At 44.3% G+C, this 22,211-nt stretch overlaps 1 protein-coding gene and 1 long non-coding RNA gene across 6 annotated transcripts in view; one reads left to right on the top strand and one right to left on the bottom strand.

The window, feature by feature from the left end:
- Positions 1-2,592, bottom strand: part of LOC102472034 (uncharacterized) — a 42,587-nt gene extending 39,995 nt beyond the window's left edge. For all 3 annotated transcript variants that reach the window (XR_003550871.1, XR_335798.3, XR_003550870.1), the window contains exon 1: positions 2,409-2,592. This is a non-coding gene — a long non-coding RNA (uncharacterized LOC102472034). The remainder of the gene's footprint in view (positions 1-2,408) is intronic.
- A 171-nt stretch (positions 2,593-2,763) lies between these two features.
- The window catches only part of TCTN3 (tectonic family member 3), a 39,299-nt gene continuing 19,851 nt past the window's right edge, over positions 2,764-22,211 (top strand). The window contains exons 1-14 of one of the 3 annotated variants that reach the window (XM_027775258.1): positions 2,764-3,080; positions 3,219-3,342; positions 3,659-3,777; positions 9,862-9,989; positions 10,220-10,328; positions 10,417-10,532; positions 11,165-11,200; positions 13,622-13,702; positions 15,223-15,348; positions 16,391-16,498; positions 18,860-18,954; positions 19,585-19,738; positions 20,874-20,987; positions 21,723-21,860. In XM_027775258.1, the coding sequence (XP_027631059.1) occupies positions 2,837-3,080; positions 3,219-3,342; positions 3,659-3,777; positions 9,862-9,989; positions 10,220-10,328; positions 10,417-10,532; positions 11,165-11,200; positions 13,622-13,702; positions 15,223-15,348; positions 16,391-16,498; positions 18,860-18,954; positions 19,585-19,738; positions 20,874-20,987; positions 21,723-21,860 (1,692 nt within the window). In that variant the 5' untranslated portion in view covers positions 2,764-2,836. Of the gene's footprint in view, positions 3,081-3,218; positions 3,343-3,658; positions 3,778-9,861; positions 9,990-10,219; positions 10,329-10,416; positions 10,533-11,164; positions 11,201-13,621; positions 13,703-15,222; positions 15,349-16,390; positions 16,499-18,859; positions 18,955-19,584; positions 19,739-20,873; positions 20,995-21,722; positions 21,861-22,211 lie in introns of all 3 variants that reach the window. The other 2 variants (XM_027775259.1, XM_006157312.3) reach the window with 2 other exon arrangements.

The following is a 22,211-nucleotide window of genomic DNA, read 5'->3' as shown; positions in this document are numbered from 1 at the left end:
AACTTGTTCTCAGCCTGCCATCTTGATCCAATCTCCTAGCTAAATTTGCAATCACATATTGAACTCTTAATCACAAACAGAGACATCTATCTGCCAGTATCATAGGATCTAATTTGGAAATCTCTGCTTCTGAGGTGATGTCATGCTAAACTATCTCAATTTAAAGCTTGGTTTCCATGTTGAAGCTGGCATCTGCATGACACATGTGAATAAATTTAACTCTCCTTCCTCAAAACCATCTTTTAGATTTTGATATTAAATCTCAAAAGAATTAAAAGTTCGGTGCTACAGAGATTCTTACAACATAACAGTAATAATACAATTCATCTTTTTGCTCAACTATAACAAAAGAAAAAATTAACTTTTCTAAGAAAATTCAGTGTTAAAATTCAAAACTAAGAAAAAGCAACTCAGAAAGATTTCTTTATCGTACAACCCTGAAGTTACTTCAGCAGACTCTGCCAACATTAGTAACTTCGATAATGACAACACTGATTGAGAGTTGAAGTTTCAATTCTAAACGTTGAAATCTAAAAGTCTTTGATCAATATGCAATAGAAATTGTATTGATAGAAACACAATCCTACAAAGCTATAGCTATCATAAATTAAATCTAAAGAGTTCGACAAAACAATTTTTAAGAATTATATTATCTAACTTTATTTATATGTTTAATTTGACCAGAGGGTCAGAGTGGGAGAGCGAGAGAGAAAGTGAGAAAACAAGCTGCCAGGTCCAGGACTAGGACAGCAGTTGGCCCTGTGGGAGTTCAGTGCCCTTAACCACCATGCCACCTGCCAGCCCTGACAAAACAATTTTCGATATACAAGGAAACTTCAAAAAGTTCTTGGAAAAAGGGAATTAAAGTACAAGTTTATTTGTTGCAAAACAATTTAAAAATCCATAAGCAGTTTTTACATAATACATATTTTCCAGTAACTTTTTGAAGATTTTCACATTTTAAAAAACATTTAATGTACTTCTAACATATCCAAGGCATTGTTCTGGACATAGGGATAGACCAGTGAACAAAACAGACAGCACTCCTTGATTTTATGGAGTTTATATTTTAGTAAATACATATAATTTGAATCATCTGGACTTAGCCTTTCCTACAGAAATTACTAATAAGGATGTTTTAAGATCAAACAAATATGCTTATCTGTCAAAGAAATCTATCGCCCAATCATATAGACTTATGTTTGATAATACTGGCAACACAGAGATACATTAGGTACTGGCTTCAAAACATCAGTAAATCAAGATCTCAGAGAGTATGAGAAAAATCAAGTGTCCTTACATTGATCTAAGTGGTTCATTGAGGATGGGAGATACTGGCTAGATCTTGTATTTAAGTGTACTAGATTTTAGATTACTCTTAACAGATCTTAGTTTATATCCCCAAACCAAACAATTGAAATAATCCACAGGTCAGAAATGCAGAGAGGGGAGCCAGGGTGGGAGGGGCAAATGCACACCAAAATCCCAAAAGGAGGATTTAAGATATGGAGGGGGAGCCTTGGGGAGTTTCTTTCTCACTGTCTCTCTCTGTCTCTGGCAGCATGTCTCCTTTAGCAAATAAATACAGAAAAGAAGGAAGGAAGGAAGGAAGGAAGGAAGGAAGGAAGGAAGGGGGGAAGGAGGGAAGGAAGGAAAGGGAAGGGAAGGGAAGGGAAGGGAAGGGAAGGGAAGGGAAAAGGAATGTGCTAAGGAGACAGGAAGCCATGGGTCTAGCAAGAGGGGGATTTGGTCACCTGGAGTCCTCCCGTCCAATATAGTGGCTACTAGTCCTCTGTGGTTATTTAACCGTGAATGAATTAAAGTTCGAACATTTTAAATTCAGCTCCTCAGTCACACGAGCCACCCCTGTGGTGTGCAATCGCCCATGTGGCCTGTGGCCGCCACAGAGCAGCGTAGACACAGATCATTTCCGACACCGAAGTTCTGACAGCCAGAGCCCGCACACCACGCCTGGGAAAAGCAAGCACCCCTTACAGAGGGTGAGACAGGCGAAGATAAGGACAAAGATGAGCTTTCTTCTTCATCCCTTGACTACTTCCACTCCTGCATTTTCTTTTCTCATCTCATTTGTCCGTTTTTACTCTTCCCATCTTCCCACATGTTCCCCTACCTTGCTTTTTTATTCCTAACCCCCTTCTTCTCACTTTAGCAACAGATATACAGTTCAACTTTAATGAATTAATGTATTTATTAAGGTTTTTTTTTTTTTATTATTTTCTCATCGTTAAAATGCAAGAAGCTGAATGAAGAATATTTTTAATGTTTTTTTTTAAAAAATGACCAGACTCTATTTAAAGGAGACTTTTTTCAGGGTGTGCGACCTTCGGTGTCCTCCCCTCTCCACCCCCCACCCCCAGCATTATGATTCCATGGACAGGGGTTCTCACCGTCGGGATCCCGGGTGGAGACACGCCATCCCAGGCCCCGCCTCCGGGGCTCGCGGCGGTTGCGGAAGGGCCCAGCGCTGGGCGCGCGAGGCTTGCGCCCTACTCCGCGGCCGGGGTCGCAGCGCCGAGCGCCTACTGCCATCTAGCGGGGAGAAGGCGCGAGGCTCCTCGGCGCGCGCGGTTGCCAGGCGACCAAGGCTGTGCCGGGCGCACAGCTGCCGAAGGCGGAGGGCGCACCCGGAAGGATGCTGGGAGGGCGGTGACAAACGCACTTTCTATTGGCTGAAGAGCCCCCGGCTGGCGCCATGAGCCAATGAGCAGAGGCGTGCGGGTGACGTCAGACACTGCGCGACTCCTCCCACCCCGGCTCTAGCAACGCGTCTGGAGACCCTGAAGCCTAGCGCGGACCGCTGGGTCTGCCGTACGCCATGTGCGCCCCGCCGTTCGTGCTGCTGCCGGTGTTCTTGTGGACACTGCCGGAGGGAGCCGGGTCGCAGGCCTCCTCGACCCCCACGGGGGCCATGCCCACCTCTCCGGACCTGGGGCCAGGGACGCCGGGCGGGACCCTCCGACCCTCGGAGGGCACTGCCACCCCCCGGGCCGTGCCCGGGCCGTCTGCGGGGGGCCCTACCCTCGCGGCGCCTGAGAACGGCACAGCGGACCTCTTCCCAGGTGAGGCGGGAGGGCGTCCGCCGCGAAGTTCTGTGCACCGGGCTTGCCGCAGAACGAGGAGCGGGCCGTCGGAGGGGGGGCTCAGAGAGGAGTTTGGGGGTCCTCATACTCCGCTCTGCCTTGTGTTGTACCTCCCAGCCTTGCCGATCTGTGTCTGTGACTTGACTCCTGGTGCGTGCGACATCAATTGCTGCTGCGATAGGGACTGCGGTCTTCTCCATCCACGGACCGTTTTCTCCTTCTGTCTTCCTGGCAGCGTAAGGTGAGCTGCAGAGCTGCTGTTGGGCCCAGGCTGAACCCCAAAGGGCATGGGGGCCGAGGACGGCTACTATGTGGAAGTAAGGAGAGTGAGCTCCTGCCTCCTGCGCCCACTCCTACTCAGGACGTCCCCTTGGCCTTGCCCAGCGGCGGCCTGCCTTTTCGGATTTTCTAGGCAGGCTGTCCGGTAGAATGGGACCTGCTGTTGTCTATAGCTGCCCAAGGGGTCCTGGCTTTGGCATCTGGCTGGTATCGTGGAGCAACCTTCTTTAGACCTACTTTTCCACAGAGTCTTAAATGTATCTTCTCTTTTCTCACAGGTCTTCAAGCTGGGTGTGTGTAGACAGCTCTCTAATCTTCAGGAGTAATTCTCCATTTCCTTCAAGAGTTTTTACAGATTCAGATGGAGTTCCACAGTTTTGTGTTCGTGTGAATGACTGTGAGTAGACAAGATGGTGGCTGTTCTCACTGTCCAATATTAATTGAGAATAGGCCTTGCTATTGCCCTTTTGGTTGTGGATCAGAAAATTCATACAAAACTTTAATTTTTTTTTTTTTGGAGAAGGTTTTCGCTATAGGGCGCATGGGCTCTCCAGACAGACAGAGACATAGAGATAGAAAGCAAGAAATCACCCCCCAGGGGGGATGGCTACGCTGCAATCCCTTCTCCTCCATTCTCCTCTCAGGATCTTGGGCACGCACGCACACGCGCCCGGCGTGAGTTTTAAGCCACCGAGTCTGGGACGCAAACCACGGTCGACTACGTGGGAGTCCAGCGACATAGCCATTATGCTAACTGCTGGTTCCCAAAACTTTAATTTTTTTTTTTAAAGAGGTTTTTCCCTTAGGGCACATGCACTTGCTAGAGACAGAAAGACAGACACAGTGAGAGGAAAAGTGAGAAATCACCCCTCCAGGTGGGATGGCCATGCCGCAATCCCTTCTCCTCTATTCTTTTCCCAGGATCTTGGGTACGCGCACATGCCTTGTGTGATTTTCAAGCCCTTGGGCCTAGGACTTGAACCGTGGTCAGCCATGTGGAAGTCTAGCAACATTTTAATTGCTACACTATCTGCTGGCCCCAGTTTTCATCCTTTTAATCATCTCTCTTAGCTCAGATAGTGGCAGACAGGCTATAACCCCCACTTGCTACAATTTCCCAGGATAGTCCCTGAATCCCCAGTGCCTGACACATAGGAGGCACCAAATAATACTTGAATGGATGTTTTGACAAAAGGGTCTATGCCAACACCCTTTGTTATTTCATGAGGCAAGAGTGTAGGGAGTGTAGGGGAAGGAGCTTTCCACTAGGATCTCAATCCTCCATTTCCTGACCCTCTGTACAGGCTTGGACAAGTGCCTTAGCATTTCCAGACTTATTTTTCTAACTGTAAAGTGAGAAGTAATGTCACTGGCCCTGGATGTGAAAATTCTCTCTCTCTTTTTATTTTGGAGAGGTTTTTTGCTATAGGGCCCGTGCACTCACCAGAAAGAGAGAGCCAGAGAGCCAGAAAAGAGAAATCACTCCCCAGGGATGTGATAAAGATGAGAGGTGATTATTATTGTGGTTTTGTTTGTTTGTTTTTGCTATTGGGTATGTGTGTTCGCTAAAGAGAGATAGAGAGAGGGAAAGTGAGAAATCACTCCCTGGTGGGATGACCACACTGCAATCTCCTCCATTCTCCTCTTTTTTAAAAATTTTTTTAATATTACGTTTAATCACATATGTCTTTACAGTGTATAATATTTCTTTTTCCAGCATGATTACCATGCATATCAGTCAAGACAAAAACATTACTATACACAGCAGCAGCAGCAAATAGCTTTTCATTTTTTTCAGTTTTAAATTACTATTATTTGAAAAAAAAAATTGATCACTGTACATTATTTGGCTTGTAAAGAGAATATACCCAACATGAAATACTTCTCAGACCAGTCCAATTGAGAAGACTATACATGTTATCATTAATAGGTAATAAACCATTTCTGTGTCCCATAAATGTTTTGCCTCTCTATTTGTTTTCCTGATTTCCTTCTCTACATTCTCTTGAGATTTGGGGCACACATACACAGGCACTCAGCTTGATTTTCATTTATTTTTTTGAGAGATTTTTGCTGTAGGGCACATGAGCTTCCCAGGCAGACAGAGAGAAAGAAAACAAGAAACTGTCCCCCTAGGTGAGATGGCCATGTCACAGGTCCTTTTCCTCCATTCTCCTCTCTGGATTTTGGGCACACACACATACATTGCCTGGCGTGAGTTTCAAGCCAACAGGTCCGAGATGCAAACCATGGTTGGCCATGTGGGAGTCCAACTCCTTAACCACTATACCACCTGCTGGCACATTGCTGGGGGATTTTTAATGAATTTAGAAATTTGCTGATGGTAGTTATAACATTTCTAAAGTTTTGAAGTTAGTGCATCTTTTTCAAATGCCTATGAAGCAAAATAACGTTCTCACACATAATAGGTTTAAATGTTTCTTGCATCCTTAAAGTCACCTCATTCTGATTTTCTCTCTTAGTAAAGAAATTATAAAAATGTATTTGCCTTGAAAAATAACCAGTTTTTGGGTTGGGTGGGGGTCTTGAATTTGGAAGCCATTACTAGGAGGCCTGTGGCCATTTAGGTCCTAGGAGGGTAAATACTTCACTTTAAGGTAGGGCTATTCATTATTTTCCAAATATTTTACTTCCTACTAAATCCAGCCTTATGGCCCTGCTTCGGGGCTATTTCAGTAGTGTCCAGCTGTAGCTCTCTGCGTTTAATCCTCACCACCGCCTCCAGTACCTTCCTGCACACTACCTCTGGAGCAGTGGATCTGAACTTACTTCCTCCAGCAATGCCCAAGAAATATGGCCACTTCCAGTGGTAATAGTGGATATTTACATCAGTGAACTTTCCCTTAATGAGACTGGGGAGTGGATTCATGTTTAGCATAAAAAGGCTTTTCTTGGGGGGGTGGGGTTCTTTTTATTTGCCTACCTGCCTCACTGTACACATACAACACAGAGCTATGAAGAATTCCTTGGTAGAGTACTCTTTGTATTAATGTGGCTGACCTCCTCTGACTCCAGTATGTGTAGAGTAACATCCCGTTTCTGTAGCCTGCCAGTCAAGGTGTTCTGGTTTTTGATCCAGCTTAACTTTCAGGCTTTTTTCCCATTGACCCTCTGCTTTGGCCAATCTCATCAACTCTTTGTCCCCAAGACATGCCTTGCATTTCCCCCGTTTGCGTTTGCTTCTCTCCTTGACTCAAGTGTTCCTTTTTTTCTTTGCATTTTAAAGTTCTAGCTCTTCCATGCATCTTTTCTTGCTTCCCTGTCAGAAGTGAGCCCGTCCTCAGAAGTTCTAAGGCACTTATTATTTGAAATACTCCCTCGGTATTTATAGGATTCTTCGTATTGTTACCAGTTCATGTGAAGATCATGTTGTCCACGATCAAATTGTCAGCACCTTGAAAAGGTAGATAATATCTTTGTTTGCCCAAAGTGCTTAATATTTGCTGATAATGATCAGGTTATACAGCATGGTGCACGGTGGAATGGGAAAAAGCGAGACCAGGAATTAGAAGACCTGCCTGGCTACTCCTGGCTGTGTGGCCTTTTGCAACACTTCCCTGAGGATCCAGATTTCCTAAAGGGATTGTAACAGCTAGTCCCTAAGCCTCCCTCCACATCTGAAATTGTATCAATCTAAGCGTAAATACCTTTAAATTCTGTTAGGTGTAATATTATCCTGTATGGTGGTAGTTATTTTAGCAAAAACTCTACTTATTCTCCTTAGTCCGTACTACTCTGCCTTATGCTGTTTACCACCACTACCGCCAGTGTCCGTGGCCCACGATGAGACGAAACGTTCATTTTCTCTTACTCATTGACACAGTTGGAAAAATGACCAGGTGGACGTTTGCCATGTCAGCTCATCTTCTTTCGTAGCTTTACTTTTCTTTCACGTATAAGGATGGAAATAACTACATTTTATTCGAGGTAAATATCTTTTCCCTGTGGTTTTCTTTCTTTCGAGAGAGATTTTTGCTACAGGGCGCATGCGCTCACCGGAGATTAAGAGAGATACAGAAAGCAAGAAGTCACTCCCCAGAGGGGATGGCCACACTGCGATCCCTTCTCCATTCTCCTCTCGGCATCTTGGGCACACGCGCCTGGCACGAGTTTTTAAACCTCTGGGTCCAGGACTCAAACCGTGGTCGACTATGTGGGAGTCTAGGGACGTAACCATTACTCCATCTGCTGGTCCCTGTATGTGGTTTTCAAGGTGTGAATTCTGAAAGAAATGTTAAACAGCACCTGGGAGCTTCTGAGTTTGAAGATTCAGCTCAGAGGTGGAAAGGTGGGGGCAGATCAGCAGCGTCGGCCATCTCCTGTTACAGAGCAGGGCTGTACAGGCTCTGACGGGCGTGCACACCCCCTGGAGGTTCGTAACAGGCAGGGTTTGACTGTCGATCTGGGGAGGGGCCTGACAGTGTACGTTTCTGACAGAAACCACGGCGGTGCAAGGGCTGCAAGGATCTAGGAAATGTATAATTTGCAGTCTGAAGGCCCCAGAATTGAGAGCCATGATCATTTCATTCTGTATTAGAAAGCTGAAACGTTAACTAATTGAGCAGTTATCATAGAGGATAAAGGTCAAGCTTATTTAACATGGACTCTTCATTAGCTTCCAATGATGAAGGTCTTGTCACCTTTTTGACTCTGAAAGACTATGTGAAAAATGAAACTAGCACGAAGAGTGGTTTTGCTCTGTTCTTTTTTTGGAGAGGTTTTTGCTATAGGGCATGTGCACTTGCCAGACAGAGACAGAGAGACAGAAAGCGAGAAATCACCCCCCCCCGAGGGGGGGGGTGGCCACGCCACAATCCCTTCTCCTCCATTCTCCTCTCAGGATCTTGGGCACGCACGCACACGCGCCCAGCGAGTTTAAGCCACCAGGTCCAGGACTCGAACCACGGTCGGCTACATGGGAGTTCAGCGACATAGCCATTACACTAACTGCTGGTCCTTGCTCTGTTCTTTTTTTCACGTTCGCAGAACTCAGAGTGGTAAAACAGACAATGTTGTTCTATCATCTCTCACCCTCTGGGCAGGGGGCTGCCCCAGGCCTTTTTTCCTACAGCTCTCCCTAGTTCCGAAGTGCCAGAGAGAGCTGTAGGTGTTGGATAGATTTATACATGGCTATAATAGAAATTATAGAATCGCTACAGAAAATACCCTTTTGGAATGTCCCAAATCTTGAAGTAAAACTATTATTAATGTTTTTTTAATAGATTCCTTTTTTATATGAATATTTATTTATTTTTTTTTATCATCCTTTTTTTTTTTTTTTTTTTTTTTTTTTTTTTTTGCTACAAGTTGTGCCTGCTCACCAGATAGAGGTAGAGGGGGAAAGTAAGAAAGCAAGGACCTGACCCGTGGTCAGCCATGAGGGAGTTCAGCACCTTAACCACCACTCCATCTGTTGGCCTGAATGTAGGAATTATAAGGTGAAAGGAATGAAACCCAGTGCACCCATAGACTTGAGAGATGGAAACGTTATTGTTAGGACAGGTCAGTTGAAGTTTAGTGGAAACAAAGACTTGGAGAGAATGGAGCTAATACTGTCTTCAACTGCCACGTTCCTCTGGAAATACTGCCGTCTTGTTATGTCAGAGATTCATTGGCACAGGGCAGACATGAGCATTACTGAGCTTCCTGTTTTCTTGACATACTGACAGCCATTTACGTTCTTAGCCATCAGAGACCTGGAACTGACTGGCCTTCATTGACCATGTTCTTATCTCAGATGCTAATAGTAAAGAGGGAATTCAGTTAGCAGGTAAAGCGTACATTAGTGGGGACCAGCAGGTGGCATGGCGGTTAAGGTACTGGACACTCCCCTATGGCCAACCACAATCCGAGTCCTGGACCTGGCGGCTTCCTTTGTCCCTCTCTCTCTCTCTCTCTCTCTCTCTCTCTCTCTCTTTCTCTGGTCAAATTAAAATAAATGAATAAATAAAATTAAATAAATAATAATTTTTTAAAAAAAGACTAGATTAGTAAGTGGTAGAGATCAGAATTGTAGGGGCCAGCAGCAAGAGTGGTGGTTAAAGGCACTGGACTCCTATATGGCTGACCCTGGTTCGAGACCCAGGCCTGGCAGCTTGCTTTCTCACTTCCTCTCACTTTCTCTCTGGTCAGCACATGTACCCTATAGCAAAATTTTAAAACAATAATAATAAATTAAGAATTCTTTTTTAAAAAGTTAGAATTGTGATCTCACAGAATGGAGTGTTGATCAGGCTCCTTCTGGGGAAATGTTCCATAATTTTATCTAGGTGGTAGTAATGTAAGTATGTAAATTTGTAAAACTTCTTTGAGTTTATACTTGAGACTTGAGATTAGCACATTTGTACACTTTTTGTATATTATGTCCTAATAAAAATATTTTTAAAAATTAGTTGTCATGCCAGATATTTAAAAATAAATGCTTTTCTTTTATTGAAACCTGTTTTTAAAAACAATTTAGCAAAATTAAACCATTTCCAGAAGCTCCAAACAGTCAATGCAACCAACTTCCAGGCCCTGGCTGCAGAGTTTGAAGGTGAACCATTCACGTCAGTGTCCCGGGCCCAGTCACTACTACCTTTTTACAGGGTGAGTCTGGGGAAGGGATGAGATTGTCCAGTTGGGGTTTTCCTCCTTTGGCAGACAGTCCGTGAGGGCTATTTGCAATGTCTCTGCAGCCAGATAACCGTTGTCAGCTCTTCTGGCAGACAGCACTATCCATGTAAACATGTTGCGTTACCCCCTGTTTCTACGTTTCCTTTTCTGGTGTAGTTCCATGCATTATCACTGTGAATGCATTTCTTCTCTATCTTATTCAGGCTGGGGACCCCATCCTGACGTACTTCCCTGAGTGGTCTGTAACAAGCTTGCTGAGACAGCCTATGGGAGTCGGAGCAGGGGGTTTCTGTGCGGAGACCAACCCTGCTGGTGAGTCCAGGGCAGAAGTACCATGCTTTTTGCTCAATTTGAAATAGACTTCCTCATTTAGTACCCTCCCAACTCATTGTGTTCTAAGGTTTCCTAGAGAGTAAAAGCACAAGCTGTACTCGTTTCTTCAAGAACCTGGCAAGTAGCTGTACCTCGGACCCCGCCCTTAGTGCTGCCTCGTACTCTAACTTCACGGTCTTGAAGGTGGGTGTGCCTTTCCCTTGCTCTGTCACCACTGCGGATTGGAAGGTAGCACGCTTCCTCCTGTTGTGGGTTGTGGGAAGAGCACTGAACTGGAAGTCAGATTCCCTGGCTGTGTATGAGAGCTATTTATGTGGGGCCTTCAAAACGTTCATGGATGATGCATATTATGAGAAACTATGCATGCATTTCAAAATGTTTTTGCACCCAAGTGAACTTGTATTTTAATTCCATTTTCTGTGAGCTTTTTGAAGACCCTTGTAAAAAACAGCCTAAAATGTCCATCACCTGAAGAAAGGTGAAAGAATTAGGGATACGTATCTAGAATAAGCGATCCTCCTCCTCCCAGCGAACGAGGCTGGTTTGGGAAGGGGGTGGTGGCGTCTCACTGTCTCAGCACTTCTTGCCTACTGTTCAGTACTGCTGTCGGGGTAGGCAGGTCCTGCCGTCTGTCCAGCCTCCCGGCTAGCTCCACTCCCCATCATTTTAGTGTAAAGAACAGTCAGGCTAAAGAGAATAGATCATTCTAACCATTGATTGTCTCCTCTGCAAAGTCTAGAAAGTGTGGAACCAGCTTCTGGCGATTTTGTGCTAGGTATATATACACTCATGTCCCCACTGTTCTCGTATTCTAGGTTCCAGAAGGTATGACTGATCTGCAGGACACGAAGGTATGACACCACTTACCAGGTAAAAGAATACTGGCCCTTGGCATCTGAGGCAATTTCAGTAAAAGGTGGTAATGGTGACAGGGGATGCGAGCACGATCCACTAAGCAGTTACGAACAGAGCTGAAACAGTGTTTCCCAAACACAGTCTGTACGGTGAATAGCCTCATGTGAAAGAGGGATTCGTGAAGCGTAATGTGAGTTTGGAAAACAGCGGGTTAAATAAAGTTAAATACTGTATTTATGATGGGCTTTTGGAGTGTTTTAAAATGCCAGCGAGCCTTGTTTAATCTCTTAAGGGAGTGTTGAATACAGTGTTTCTGAAACTTATTGAATCTCTATTTTATTCATGTTTTTCAAAAAGTTCATGGAAAATGACCATTAAGAAAAAAATAAACATGGATTTCAAAATGTTTTTCCATCAAAAAAAAATTCATACTTTAATTCCATTTTTCCACAGGCTTTTTGAAGTCCCCACATATAAATCAGAGAATTAGTGTTCTTAGAAATATGTTTTAAGAGGGCCAGCACGCGGTGTGGTGGTTAAAGGTGTTGGACTCCCACATGGCTGACCGCAGTTCGAGTTCCGGACCTCGCAGCTAGCTTTCTCACCTTCCCTTTCTCTCTCTCTCTCTGGCCAAATTAAAAAAATAATAACAATAACAAATGGAATTAAATAAATAAATAGTTCTTTTTTAAAAATATAAGTTTTAAGGGGGCCAGCAGGTGGTGTAGTGGTTAAAGCACTGGACTCCCATGTGGTTGACTGCAATTCCAGTCCTGAACCCAAGTGGCTTGAAACTCACGCCAAGCACATGTGCATGCGTGCCCAAAATCCCAAGAGGAGAATGGAAAAGAAAGGATTGTGATGTGGTCATCCCCCCTTGGGAGTGATTTCTTTCTTTTTTATTTTTAATTTTTAAATTTTTCTTATTCATTCATTTATTTTTAATTTGACTAGAGAAAAAAAGGAAAGTGAGAAAGCAAGCAGGCAGGTCCGGGACTTGAATTGTGGTCACCTTGTGGGAGTGTCCAGCACCTTAACCACCATTCCACCTGCTGGTTCTGGGAGTGATTTATCACTTTCTGTCTGTCTGTCCAATGAGCACACTTGCCCTATAGCAAAAATCTCTCAAAAACAAACAAACAAACAAACGAAAAACAACATATACACATACAAAGAGAGATATTTTAAGAAGTGCTGATTTATGGACCAGCATAGTGGTTACTTCACTGGACTCCCATATGGCTGACTGTGGTTCAAGTTCCAGATCTGGTGGCTTAAAACTCACACCAGGTGCGTGTGCATGCATGGCCAAGATCCCAGCAAGAGAACAGAGAATGGATTATGGCATAGCTATCCCCTGGGAGGTGATTTCTCACTTTCCCTCTCACTGTCTCTGTCTCTGCCAAGCACACACACCCTAAGACAAAGCCTCTCAAAAAAATAAAGCAAAATGTGCTGATTTATAATGACTGGGGTTGTTTTTGGTTTGTTTGTTTTTTAATTTTCCAGAGGGCACGTGCACTCGCCAGATGGAAACTGAGGAAGAGGGAGAAAGCATCCCCCTCCACAGTGTTGTCATACTGCAATCCCTTCTCTGTCCATCCCTTTGGGAGTTGGGCATGCATGCACACACAAATATGTTTTCCTTTTCTTTTCCTTTCTTTCTTAAGAGGGAGGGAGGGGGAGAGAGAGAGAGAGAGGAAGTAAGTGAGAAAGCAAAGTGCCAGGTCTGGGACTTGAACTGTGGTTAGCCATGTCTTAACCACCACACCACCTGCCAGCCCCTCTTCTTCTTTTTAAAGAATTATTATTTAATTTTAGTTAATATTATTACTACTATTTTTAAATTTGCTATAGGGCACATGCACTCACTAGAGACAGAGAGAGTCAGAGAGGGAAAGTGAGAAAGAAAGCTGCCAGCTCCAGGACTTGAATCACGGTCAGCCATATTGGAATCCAGCACCTTAACCACCATGTGACCTGCTGGTCTACCCAATGTGCTCTTCAAGCTGCCAGGTCTGGGACTTGAACCATGTAGTAGGTCATGTGGAATCTGGTTCCTCTAACCACCTGGCCAAAGGCTAGCCATAGAATGACTTTCGAATTTAATGTGTAGGCTAGCGATGGAAGAGAAAAAAAAGGGATGGTTACAAAGAAAGGAAAATACTGATTTTTTTTTTTTTTTCCTAAAAGATTTATTTTTAATTTTTATCATTTTTTTTAACATGACCCGGGGCGGGGGGTGAGAAAGCCCTCCACCAGGTCTAGAACTTAAGCCACCATTGGCCATATGGGAGTCCAGTGCCTTAATCACCATGCCACCTGCCAACCTTGAAAAATACTGATTTTAGCATGATATATCTGGAAGAGAAAATGCAGCCTTCATTTTTCGTTGATTTGCTTCTTTGCCTTGCTAGTTCCAGGTTCCTGTGACACTTGTGTCACAAGCCGGTCCTCCTTTGTTGGCTGGGAACACCTGTCAGAATGTTGTTTCCCAGGTAAGGATGCTGAGCTCAGATTCTAGACAGACAGATCTTCATCCTTGCTAGAGGTGCTGCGTCTTCCATGAAGTGGCAGGCTGACCCCACCTGAGTTTTTGTGCACGACCTGAAATTTAACGTGTCAATAGTAGACACATTAACTCCTTCCTACTATATTTCAGCCATTTCTATTGCCACCATCCTTTCATATTTCAGGTTCAGAACATTAAAATCATTTCTGACTCTTCTTTCGCCTACATATAATCTATTCCGGGTTCTTACTGACTGGCCACATTTTCGTCTTTGAAACGGTATCATCTGACGGTCAGTATCGTCCTCATACTGACAGTGTCATCAAAGTCTAAAACAGGTCAGTCGCGACCAGAAGTAGCACAGGGGTAGGACACAGCTCTGCAAGCCTGACCATGGGGAAGGGTTCTGGGGTCACTTCCAGGGACCCTTTTAGGAGTGCCAGGTGCCTGCCCTAACGTGGAGCTGGCTGAAGCTGGTTCAGCACAGCACCAAGACCCTTCTTACTCGCTTTCTCTCTCATGGAAGAATAAACTGAAAAAAAAACTTAAAAAAAAAATCAGTTAAATTCTGTTCCTCTTTTCTCTCCATAAAGATGGAAGAATTATCTTAAAGCATCATTTACAAGACTGCTCAGAAATTTAAGATTACCTTTAGCCGCTTGCCACTTTTCGTTCTAAGATAATTTTGTTGGTCTAATTTTGCCCGAGGGCACATGCACTCCCAGAGAGAGGAGGAGAAAGCACTCCCCGGGGGCATGTCACACTGCCCCCCTCTCCATTTCTTCACCCTTTCAGGTTTCGGGGCGCGGGCACATGTGCACAGCACAGTTTTCAAGTGGCCGAGACCGGGATTCTAACTGCGCAGTCTCCCTGCAGGGTCTGGCTGTCTAACCGGAAGGCCATGGAAGCAGCCCTTGTAGCTGCTGCCCTTACGCACCCTCAGCCTGTGTGGGAGACGAGTAAACCAGGCTTCCATCTCTGCTCACCTCTGCTCTACTCATCCTCTTCTGCCTATGTTCAAAACTTACTTTGATTCTTTAATTTTTTTTAGTATTATTTATTCAGTTTTATTTATTTATTATTATAACTATTTTTTAATTTTCTATAGGGCACATGTGCCTACCAGAGGGAGAGGAGGAGAGAGAGGGAAAGTGAGAAAGAAAGCTGCCAGGTCCAGGACTCGAACCATGGTTGGCCATATGGAAGTCCAGCATGTTAACCATCACACCACCTGCTGGCCCCTTTTCCTTAGTTCTTAACAGAAACCTCTTCCATGAACCTTTCAACGACCTCTACCTAGTCTCTTTTCACATACAGATATATTATGAAGTGATCATTATCTTTTCATGGTATTTGTGTTTGGCATTTTTAAGATTAATTTTCAGTTTCTGTCATCAGTAAGGTTACAGTAAGACCTTCAAAGACAAAAAAAAAAAAAAAAAAGCTCCTTTAAACATAATCAGCCCAATAACTATTTTTTATTAATTGATTTCTTTTGCATTTCAGGTCATCTATGAGATAGAGACCAATGGGACTTTTGGAATCCAGAAAGTCTCCGTCAGTTTTGGACAAACCAACCTGACCATCGAGCCAGATGCTTCCTTTCAGCAGCGCTTCACTGTTCGCTTCAGGGTTAGGAAACTTCTCCCATAGGGGATCGACTGGGGAAGGAACAATCGGGTTAGAGATAGTTCTGCTTCTGTAAGACATGCAAAATAAAATGAATATGAAGGCAACACTTCATATTCCATAGTTCAATTGCAAGTACCAGGTATTCAACAAGTGTTCACTCATTGACATTTACTCCGATGCTCTGTCCCCAGAAACTGAAGTCATCATTTTGAATCATAAACTCAGCCAATATCCCACAGAAGGTCGTTAGCTTTTCTCTTTTTTCTGGGTGCTCAGCCTTTTGTTCACTTCCTACTTCATCTGAGTCGCCATTCTTGATTACCTTTTTGCTTTTTCTAGTTCTTTTCTGTTTTCGAACTTAGCAGACTTCTCAAGTCTACCCTTATGTGATCAGCCAAGTCCTAGGTATGTCAGAGTTCATCTCTGGAGCATCAATAGCTAATTAAAGTATACTTTAAAAATGACATTTAAATCCCTCTCGTTTCAACCAAGATGAACATAGCCCTAAATTGATAGTAGTTTTCTCTTTTTAGGTTTTTGCCATACAGTGTGTGCTTTTTCTGGAGAGAGAGACAAACAGAGGGAAAGTGAGAACTCACCTTCTGGGAGGATGGCCATGCCACAGTCCCTTCCCTCCCTTCTCCTTCTGAGGTTCTAGGCATGCCACTTATATCCCTGGCATCATCTTCAAGTTGCCAGGTCCAGACCTCGAACTGTCATCAACCGTGTAGGAATCTAGTGCCTTAACCACCATTCCACCTGCTGGCCCTGGTAGTAATTTTTTTTTTTTTTTAACAGTAGTTTTAAGGGATTCTAGATTGTACTCCTTGGTAAAGGATAAATCTCAGTATTCACGTTACTTAGGATTTTTAGTGAGTTAAAAATAAAAAAGAAAAGAAATAGACTAGAAATGCTGTGCTGTGGACAAGCCCTATTGCTCATCGCAGCTTGTTGTACGTCCTAGAGAAGGAAACAAAGCCACGCGGTGGAAGGGGGAAAGGTGTGCTCTTTCCATGGCTGATTTTCTTGGTGCTTTCTGCAGGCATTCGGACAGAGCACAGCTGCTTCTCTTACTGGTCCTAGAAGTGGGAATCCCGGCTACATTTTTGGGAAGCCACTCCTGGCTCTAAGTGGTGATAGAAGTCACTCTGTATCCTTTTTGAAGAAGGAAGACCTGATGCAGCCTATTAAGAAAAGCTACAGCAACGGATCTTTTGCACCGTTCAACTCTGGGGCTTCCCACATTATTGATGTATTTACCACTGTTTTGTTGTTGTCGTTTGTTTGCTTTTTTAGTTTGCTATAGGGCACATGCACTTACCGGAGAGAGACGGAGGGGGAGAGAGGGAGGGAATGTGAGAAATCACTCCCCAGGGGTATGACCACACCATAGTCCCTTCTCCTCCATTCTCCTTGGGCTTTCGGGCAACCACACGACACCCGGTGTGATGTTCAAGCCACCAGTCTGGGACTCGAACCTTGCAGTCGGCCAGTGGGATCCAGCTGCCTTAATCTCCACACCACCTGCTGGCCCTCTCCACTATTTCTACCAAGCTATTAATACATTACGTTCTCAAATGTCGATGACACCAACCGTCCAGGTATTCAACAAGTGTTCACTCATTGACATTTACTCCGATGCTCTGTCCCCAGAAACTGAAGTCATCATTTTGAATCATAAACTCAGCCAATATCCCACAGAAGGTCGTTAGCTTTTCTCTTTTTTCTGGGTGCTCAGCCTTTTGTTCACTTCCTACTTCATCTGAGTCGCCATTCTTGATTACCTTTTTGCTTTTTCTAGTTCTTTTCTGTTTTCGAACTTAGCAGACTTCTCAAGTCTACCCTTATGTGATCAGCCAAGTCCTAGGTATATCAGAGTTCATCTCTGGAGCATCAATAGCTAATTAAAGTATACTTTAAAAATGACATTTAAATCCCTCTCGTTTCAACCAAGATGAACATAGCCCTAAATTGATAGTAGTTTTCTCTTTTTAGGTTTTTGCCATACAGTGTGTGCTTTTTCTGGAGAGAGAGACAAACAGAGGGAAAGTGAGAACTCACCTTCTGGGAGGATGGCCATTCCACAGTCCCTTCCCTCCCTTCTCCTTCTGAGGTTCTAGGCATGCCACTTATATCCCTGGCATCATCTTCAAGTTGCCAGGTCCAGACCTCAAACTGTCATCAGCCGTGTAGGAATCTAGTGCCTTAACCACCATTCCACCTGCTGGCCCTGGTAGTAATTTTTTTTTTTTTTTTAACAGTAGTTTTAAGGGATTCTAGATTGTACTCCTTGGTAAAGGATAAATCTCAGTATTCACGTTACTTAGGATTTTTAGTGAGTTAAAAATAAAAAAGAAAAGAAATAGACTAGAAATGCTGTGCTGTGGACAAGCCCTATTGCTCATCGCAGCTTGTTGTACGTCCTAGAGAAGGAAACAAAGCCACGCGGTGGAAGGGGGAAAGGTGTGCTCTTTCCATGGCTGATTTTCTTGGTGCTTTCTGCAGGCATTCGGACAGAGCACAGCTGCTTCTCTTACTGGTCCTAGAAGTGGGAATCCCGGCTACATTTTTGGGAAGCCACTCCTGGCTCTAAGTGGTGATAGAAGTCACTCTGTATCCTTTTTGAAGAAGGAAGACCTGATGCAGCCTATTAAGAAAAGCTACAGCAACGGATCTTTTGCACCGTTCAACTCTGGGGCTTCCCACATTATTGATGTATTTACCACTGTTTTGTTGTTGTCGTTTGTTTGCTTTTTTAGTTTGCTATAGGGCACATGCACTTACCGGAGAGAGACGGAGGGGGAGAGAGGGAGGGAATGTGAGAAATCACTCCCCAGGGGTATGACCACACCATAGTCCCTTCTCCTCCATTCTCCTTGGGCTTTCGGGCAACCACACGACACCCGGTGTGATGTTCAAGCCACCAGTCTGGGACTCGAACCTTGCAGTCGGCCAGTGGGATCCAGCTGCCTTAATCTCCACACCACCTGCTGGCCCTCTCCACTGTTTCTACCAAGCTATTAATACATTACGTTCTCAAATGTCGATGACACCAACCGTTTGAAACTTAAGTTAGACTGGCCAAAAGTGAGGATTGGACAGATTTTTGTCTGTGTTGATGCAATATTATGCCTAGATACTAGTGGCTAACCATGTTTGGAAAAATGGTAATTGTCTCTCTCTTTTTTTTAAATATTTATTTATTTAATTCCATTTGTTGTTGTTGTTATTTTTTAATTTGACCAGAGAGAGAGAGAAAGGGAAAGTGAGAAAGCCAGCTACCAGGTCTGGGACTCAAACTGCAGTCGGCCATGTGGGAATCCAGCACCCTTAACCACCACGCCACTTGCCGGCTCCATTTCTATGTTTTTAATTACTAAAAGGAAAACCAAATTTACGATTTGAACAATATTATGATATTAAAATATAGATAGGGACAAGGGAACGATGAGAGTGTAAATCTCCAACTCTGTCTACTTTTGTGTCCTTGACCATCCCCTTTCCACCTCAGATGACCCTCCTGCAGAGTCTGGGAAATGGAATTTGCTCTCCAGAGAGACGGGAAGTACTGTTTGGAGTGAATGCAGTTTCTGGGTGCAAGCTCAGGTAAGTATTTGCTTCTACATCATTTCCCACAGTTTGATCTCTGTTTACAAGGAATATGTTAACTTGGTAACATTTTCTTGGCATCATTTCCCACAGTTTGATCTTTGTTTACAAGGAATATCTTAACTTGGTAACATTTTCCTTTTTTTTTCTTTTTTTTTTTTGGAGAGGTTTTTGCTATAGGGTGCGTGCACTCGCCAGCCAGACAGAGAGAGACATAGAGACAGAAATTGAGAAATCCCACCCCGGGGGGTGGTCATGCCGCAATCCCTTCTCCTCTGTTCTCCTCTCGGGATCTTGGGTACGCACGCACACGCACCCAGCGTGAGTTTAAGCCGCCGGGTCTGGGACTCGAACCGCGGTCGACTATGTGGGAGTCCAGCTACATAGCTATTACGCTAACTGCTGGTCCCCAATTTGGTAACAATTTCAATGAAAGTTGGGAATGCTGGTGAGGAAGAAACTTACAATCCAAGTAACATTGACTTGCTAAGTTTTCTGACATTCCTTAATACCTGCTAAGGATTATTCCCTTCATTCTCTTCTTTAATATCATTTCTAATGTTTGGATCAAGTACTAACATGGTTATGTTAACTTTAAACTCCAGCCTGTGTGGTTCTTAATTTCAGGTTGAAGAAGGCCAACTGCAGCCACCTGCAGCAGGAGATTTATCAGCATCTCCATGGCAGGCCCAGACCAGAGCATGTCGCTATCTTTGGTAATGCTGCCCCAGCTCAGAAAGGAGGGTGGACCCGGATCCTCAGCAGGAGCTGCAGCGTTTCGGTAAGGAAGGAAACAGACTTTCCGACAAGGACTCGTGTCCCCCATTGTAGATTATGGGTCGTAAAGTGGAAACCAGTGATGTCAGTCATAGCAGGAACAGTCAGAAATCATGCCCATTCAAAGTCATTGTATTAGGTTAGGATTCTTATTTTAAGAATTATTTAATTAATTTATTTATTTTAATTTGACCAAAGAGGGACAGAGTGGTGGGGAGAGTAAGAAAGCAAGCCACCAGGTCTGGGACTTCAACCACAGTTGGCCATGTGGGAGTCCAGCACCCTTAACCACCATGCCACCTGCTAGCCCCAGGTTAGGTTTACACCTAACTTACTTTATTTAGAAAAAAATTTGGAGATAGACAATTTAGAAAGTGTGGTTCAAAATCATACTGTTTATCTAAAATATTCTCTCATATTCTTGAAGCACAAATTCTTTCCTGAGGCTGAAATTGTGCTCTTCCTGTTGTTATGTACATTTCTTTTTTTTTTTTTATTATAAATTTTTTTTTTTCTCATCACAACACACATATGAATTTTCCATCCAAAATACACTGTGCTGGTTAAAGGTGCTGGTCTCCCACATGGCTAACCAGGGTTTGAGTCCTGAACCTGGCAGCTTTTTCTCTCACTTTTTCTCTCTCTCTCTCTCTGGTCAAATTAAAAGAGATAAAGTAAAATAAAATAATTCTTAAAAAAAAAAGTTGAAATTATGTAATATGGTATGCGCTTCCTGCTTTAAGCATCCCGTTTGTTTGTTTGTTTCTTTCTTTCTTTCTTTGAATGTTTTTTGCTACAGGGCACGTGCACTCACCAAAAAGACAGAGAGACAGAAAGCGAGAAATCACCCCCCTAGAGGGAATGGCCATGCTGTAATCCTTTCTCCTCCATTCTCCTCTCGGGATCTTGGGCACACATGCACACACACGTGCCTGGTGTGAGTTTAAGCCACCAGGTCTGAGATTTGAACTGCGGCCAACTACGTGGGCGTCCAGCGACAGCCATTACACCAACTGCTGGTCCAGTACTCCATGTGTCTATTCCAGAAACTTTTGTAGCTCCCTGAAGCTTTAGAACAGACTACTTGGATGGATTTGTAATCTAATCCTAAAGTTTCTTTAACCTTTCACTGCTCCTAGGTGCAGATCCTTTACTGGAGCCAAGTGGTCTGCTCAGAGCCAGTGCCTCTCATGAGCCTGGCACATGGAAGATACTCGGTAGCCGTTGTTCAAACCAGTCAGCGTCCCTCCGTGGTATCATGTACAGTTCTGGTTGTGCACTTTTTCATATGCATTTCTCTGCTCAGATTTGCCTTTCATCTCCGTTTCTTTCACTCCTGTTACTTACCCAGTTCCACAGAGCAGTGGTAAAACACGCCACTCTGCAAGGGAGACCCTCCTGGGAGGACTCTGGGTTGGAGTGCAGAGCTTCCCCGACTGCTGGGCACATACGTGCCTGTGATCCAGGGCTGGCTCAGCCTCAGTGTGATCCCAGCATCGAGACCCTGTTGGAGGTGCTAGGGTGCTCTCTCTCATGAAATACATTTGTATTTTAAAAAAGAATAGTAATGTGGTCCATTGTGAGCTTGGAATTCTTCCCCTAAGTCACATTGCCTTCTGTTACTAAATAATGCTTAAGAAACAATGGCTACTTGGGACCAGCAGTTAGCATAGTGGCTATGTCACTGGACTCCCACGTAGTCGACCGCAACTCGAGTCCCGGACCCGGCGGCTTGAACTCATCCTGGGCGCGTGTGCGTGCGTGCCCAAGATCCAAAGAGGAGAATGGAAGAGAAGCGATTGCGGTGTGGCCATCCTCCCTGGGAGGTGATTTCTCACCTTCTGTCTCTGTCTCTCTCTGTCCTTCTGGCGAGCACACGCACCCCATAGCAAAAACCTCTCCAAAAAAAAAAAGGCTACTTTATATGTGGTGCCTGACTCCAGGCAGCCACCAGGCAGTACTAACAGATTCTTCTTTACCCTCTGCAGGCTGTGAATTGTACCTCCTGCTGTGTGATACCAGTGGCCCTGGAGGTCCAGGTGTTGTGGGCTTATATAGGCCTCCAGTCCAACCCACAGGCACATGTGTCCGGAGCCCGGTTTCTGTACCAGTGCCAGCCTCTGCAGGTAAGTCGTGGCTCAGAAAGGACCGCTCACTCTCAGAGCCTAGTCTGTCTCTATAGCCATTCGATGATCAGTTCGTTGTTTTACTTCCGGAGCCAGTTTATGTTACTACCCAAGGTTCACGTAGAGGGAGCTGACACAGCCAATTTTCAAATCTGTCTCCCCTGCCTGGTTATGACATGGCATAGTCAATATAGTCTGTGTCCCTTTCTTCCCAGAATTTTTTTTTGTGTGTTTGTTTTTCAATTTTCTTTTCTTTTTTTTTTTTTTTTGGAGAGATTTTCACTGTAGGGCGCGTGCGCTCGCCAGACAGACAGAGAGAGACATAGAGACAGAAAGCGAGAAATCACCCCC

This window comes from Tupaia chinensis, unplaced genomic scaffold, assembly GCF_000334495.1.
Source record: "Tupaia chinensis unplaced genomic scaffold, TupChi_1.0 Scaffold000539_1, whole genome shotgun sequence".
In the NCBI taxonomy this organism is placed as follows: domain Eukaryota; kingdom Metazoa; phylum Chordata; class Mammalia; order Scandentia; family Tupaiidae; genus Tupaia; species Tupaia belangeri.
The sequence above is the reverse complement of the archived record's forward strand: the minus strand, read 5'-3'. Positions and strand labels throughout refer to the sequence as shown.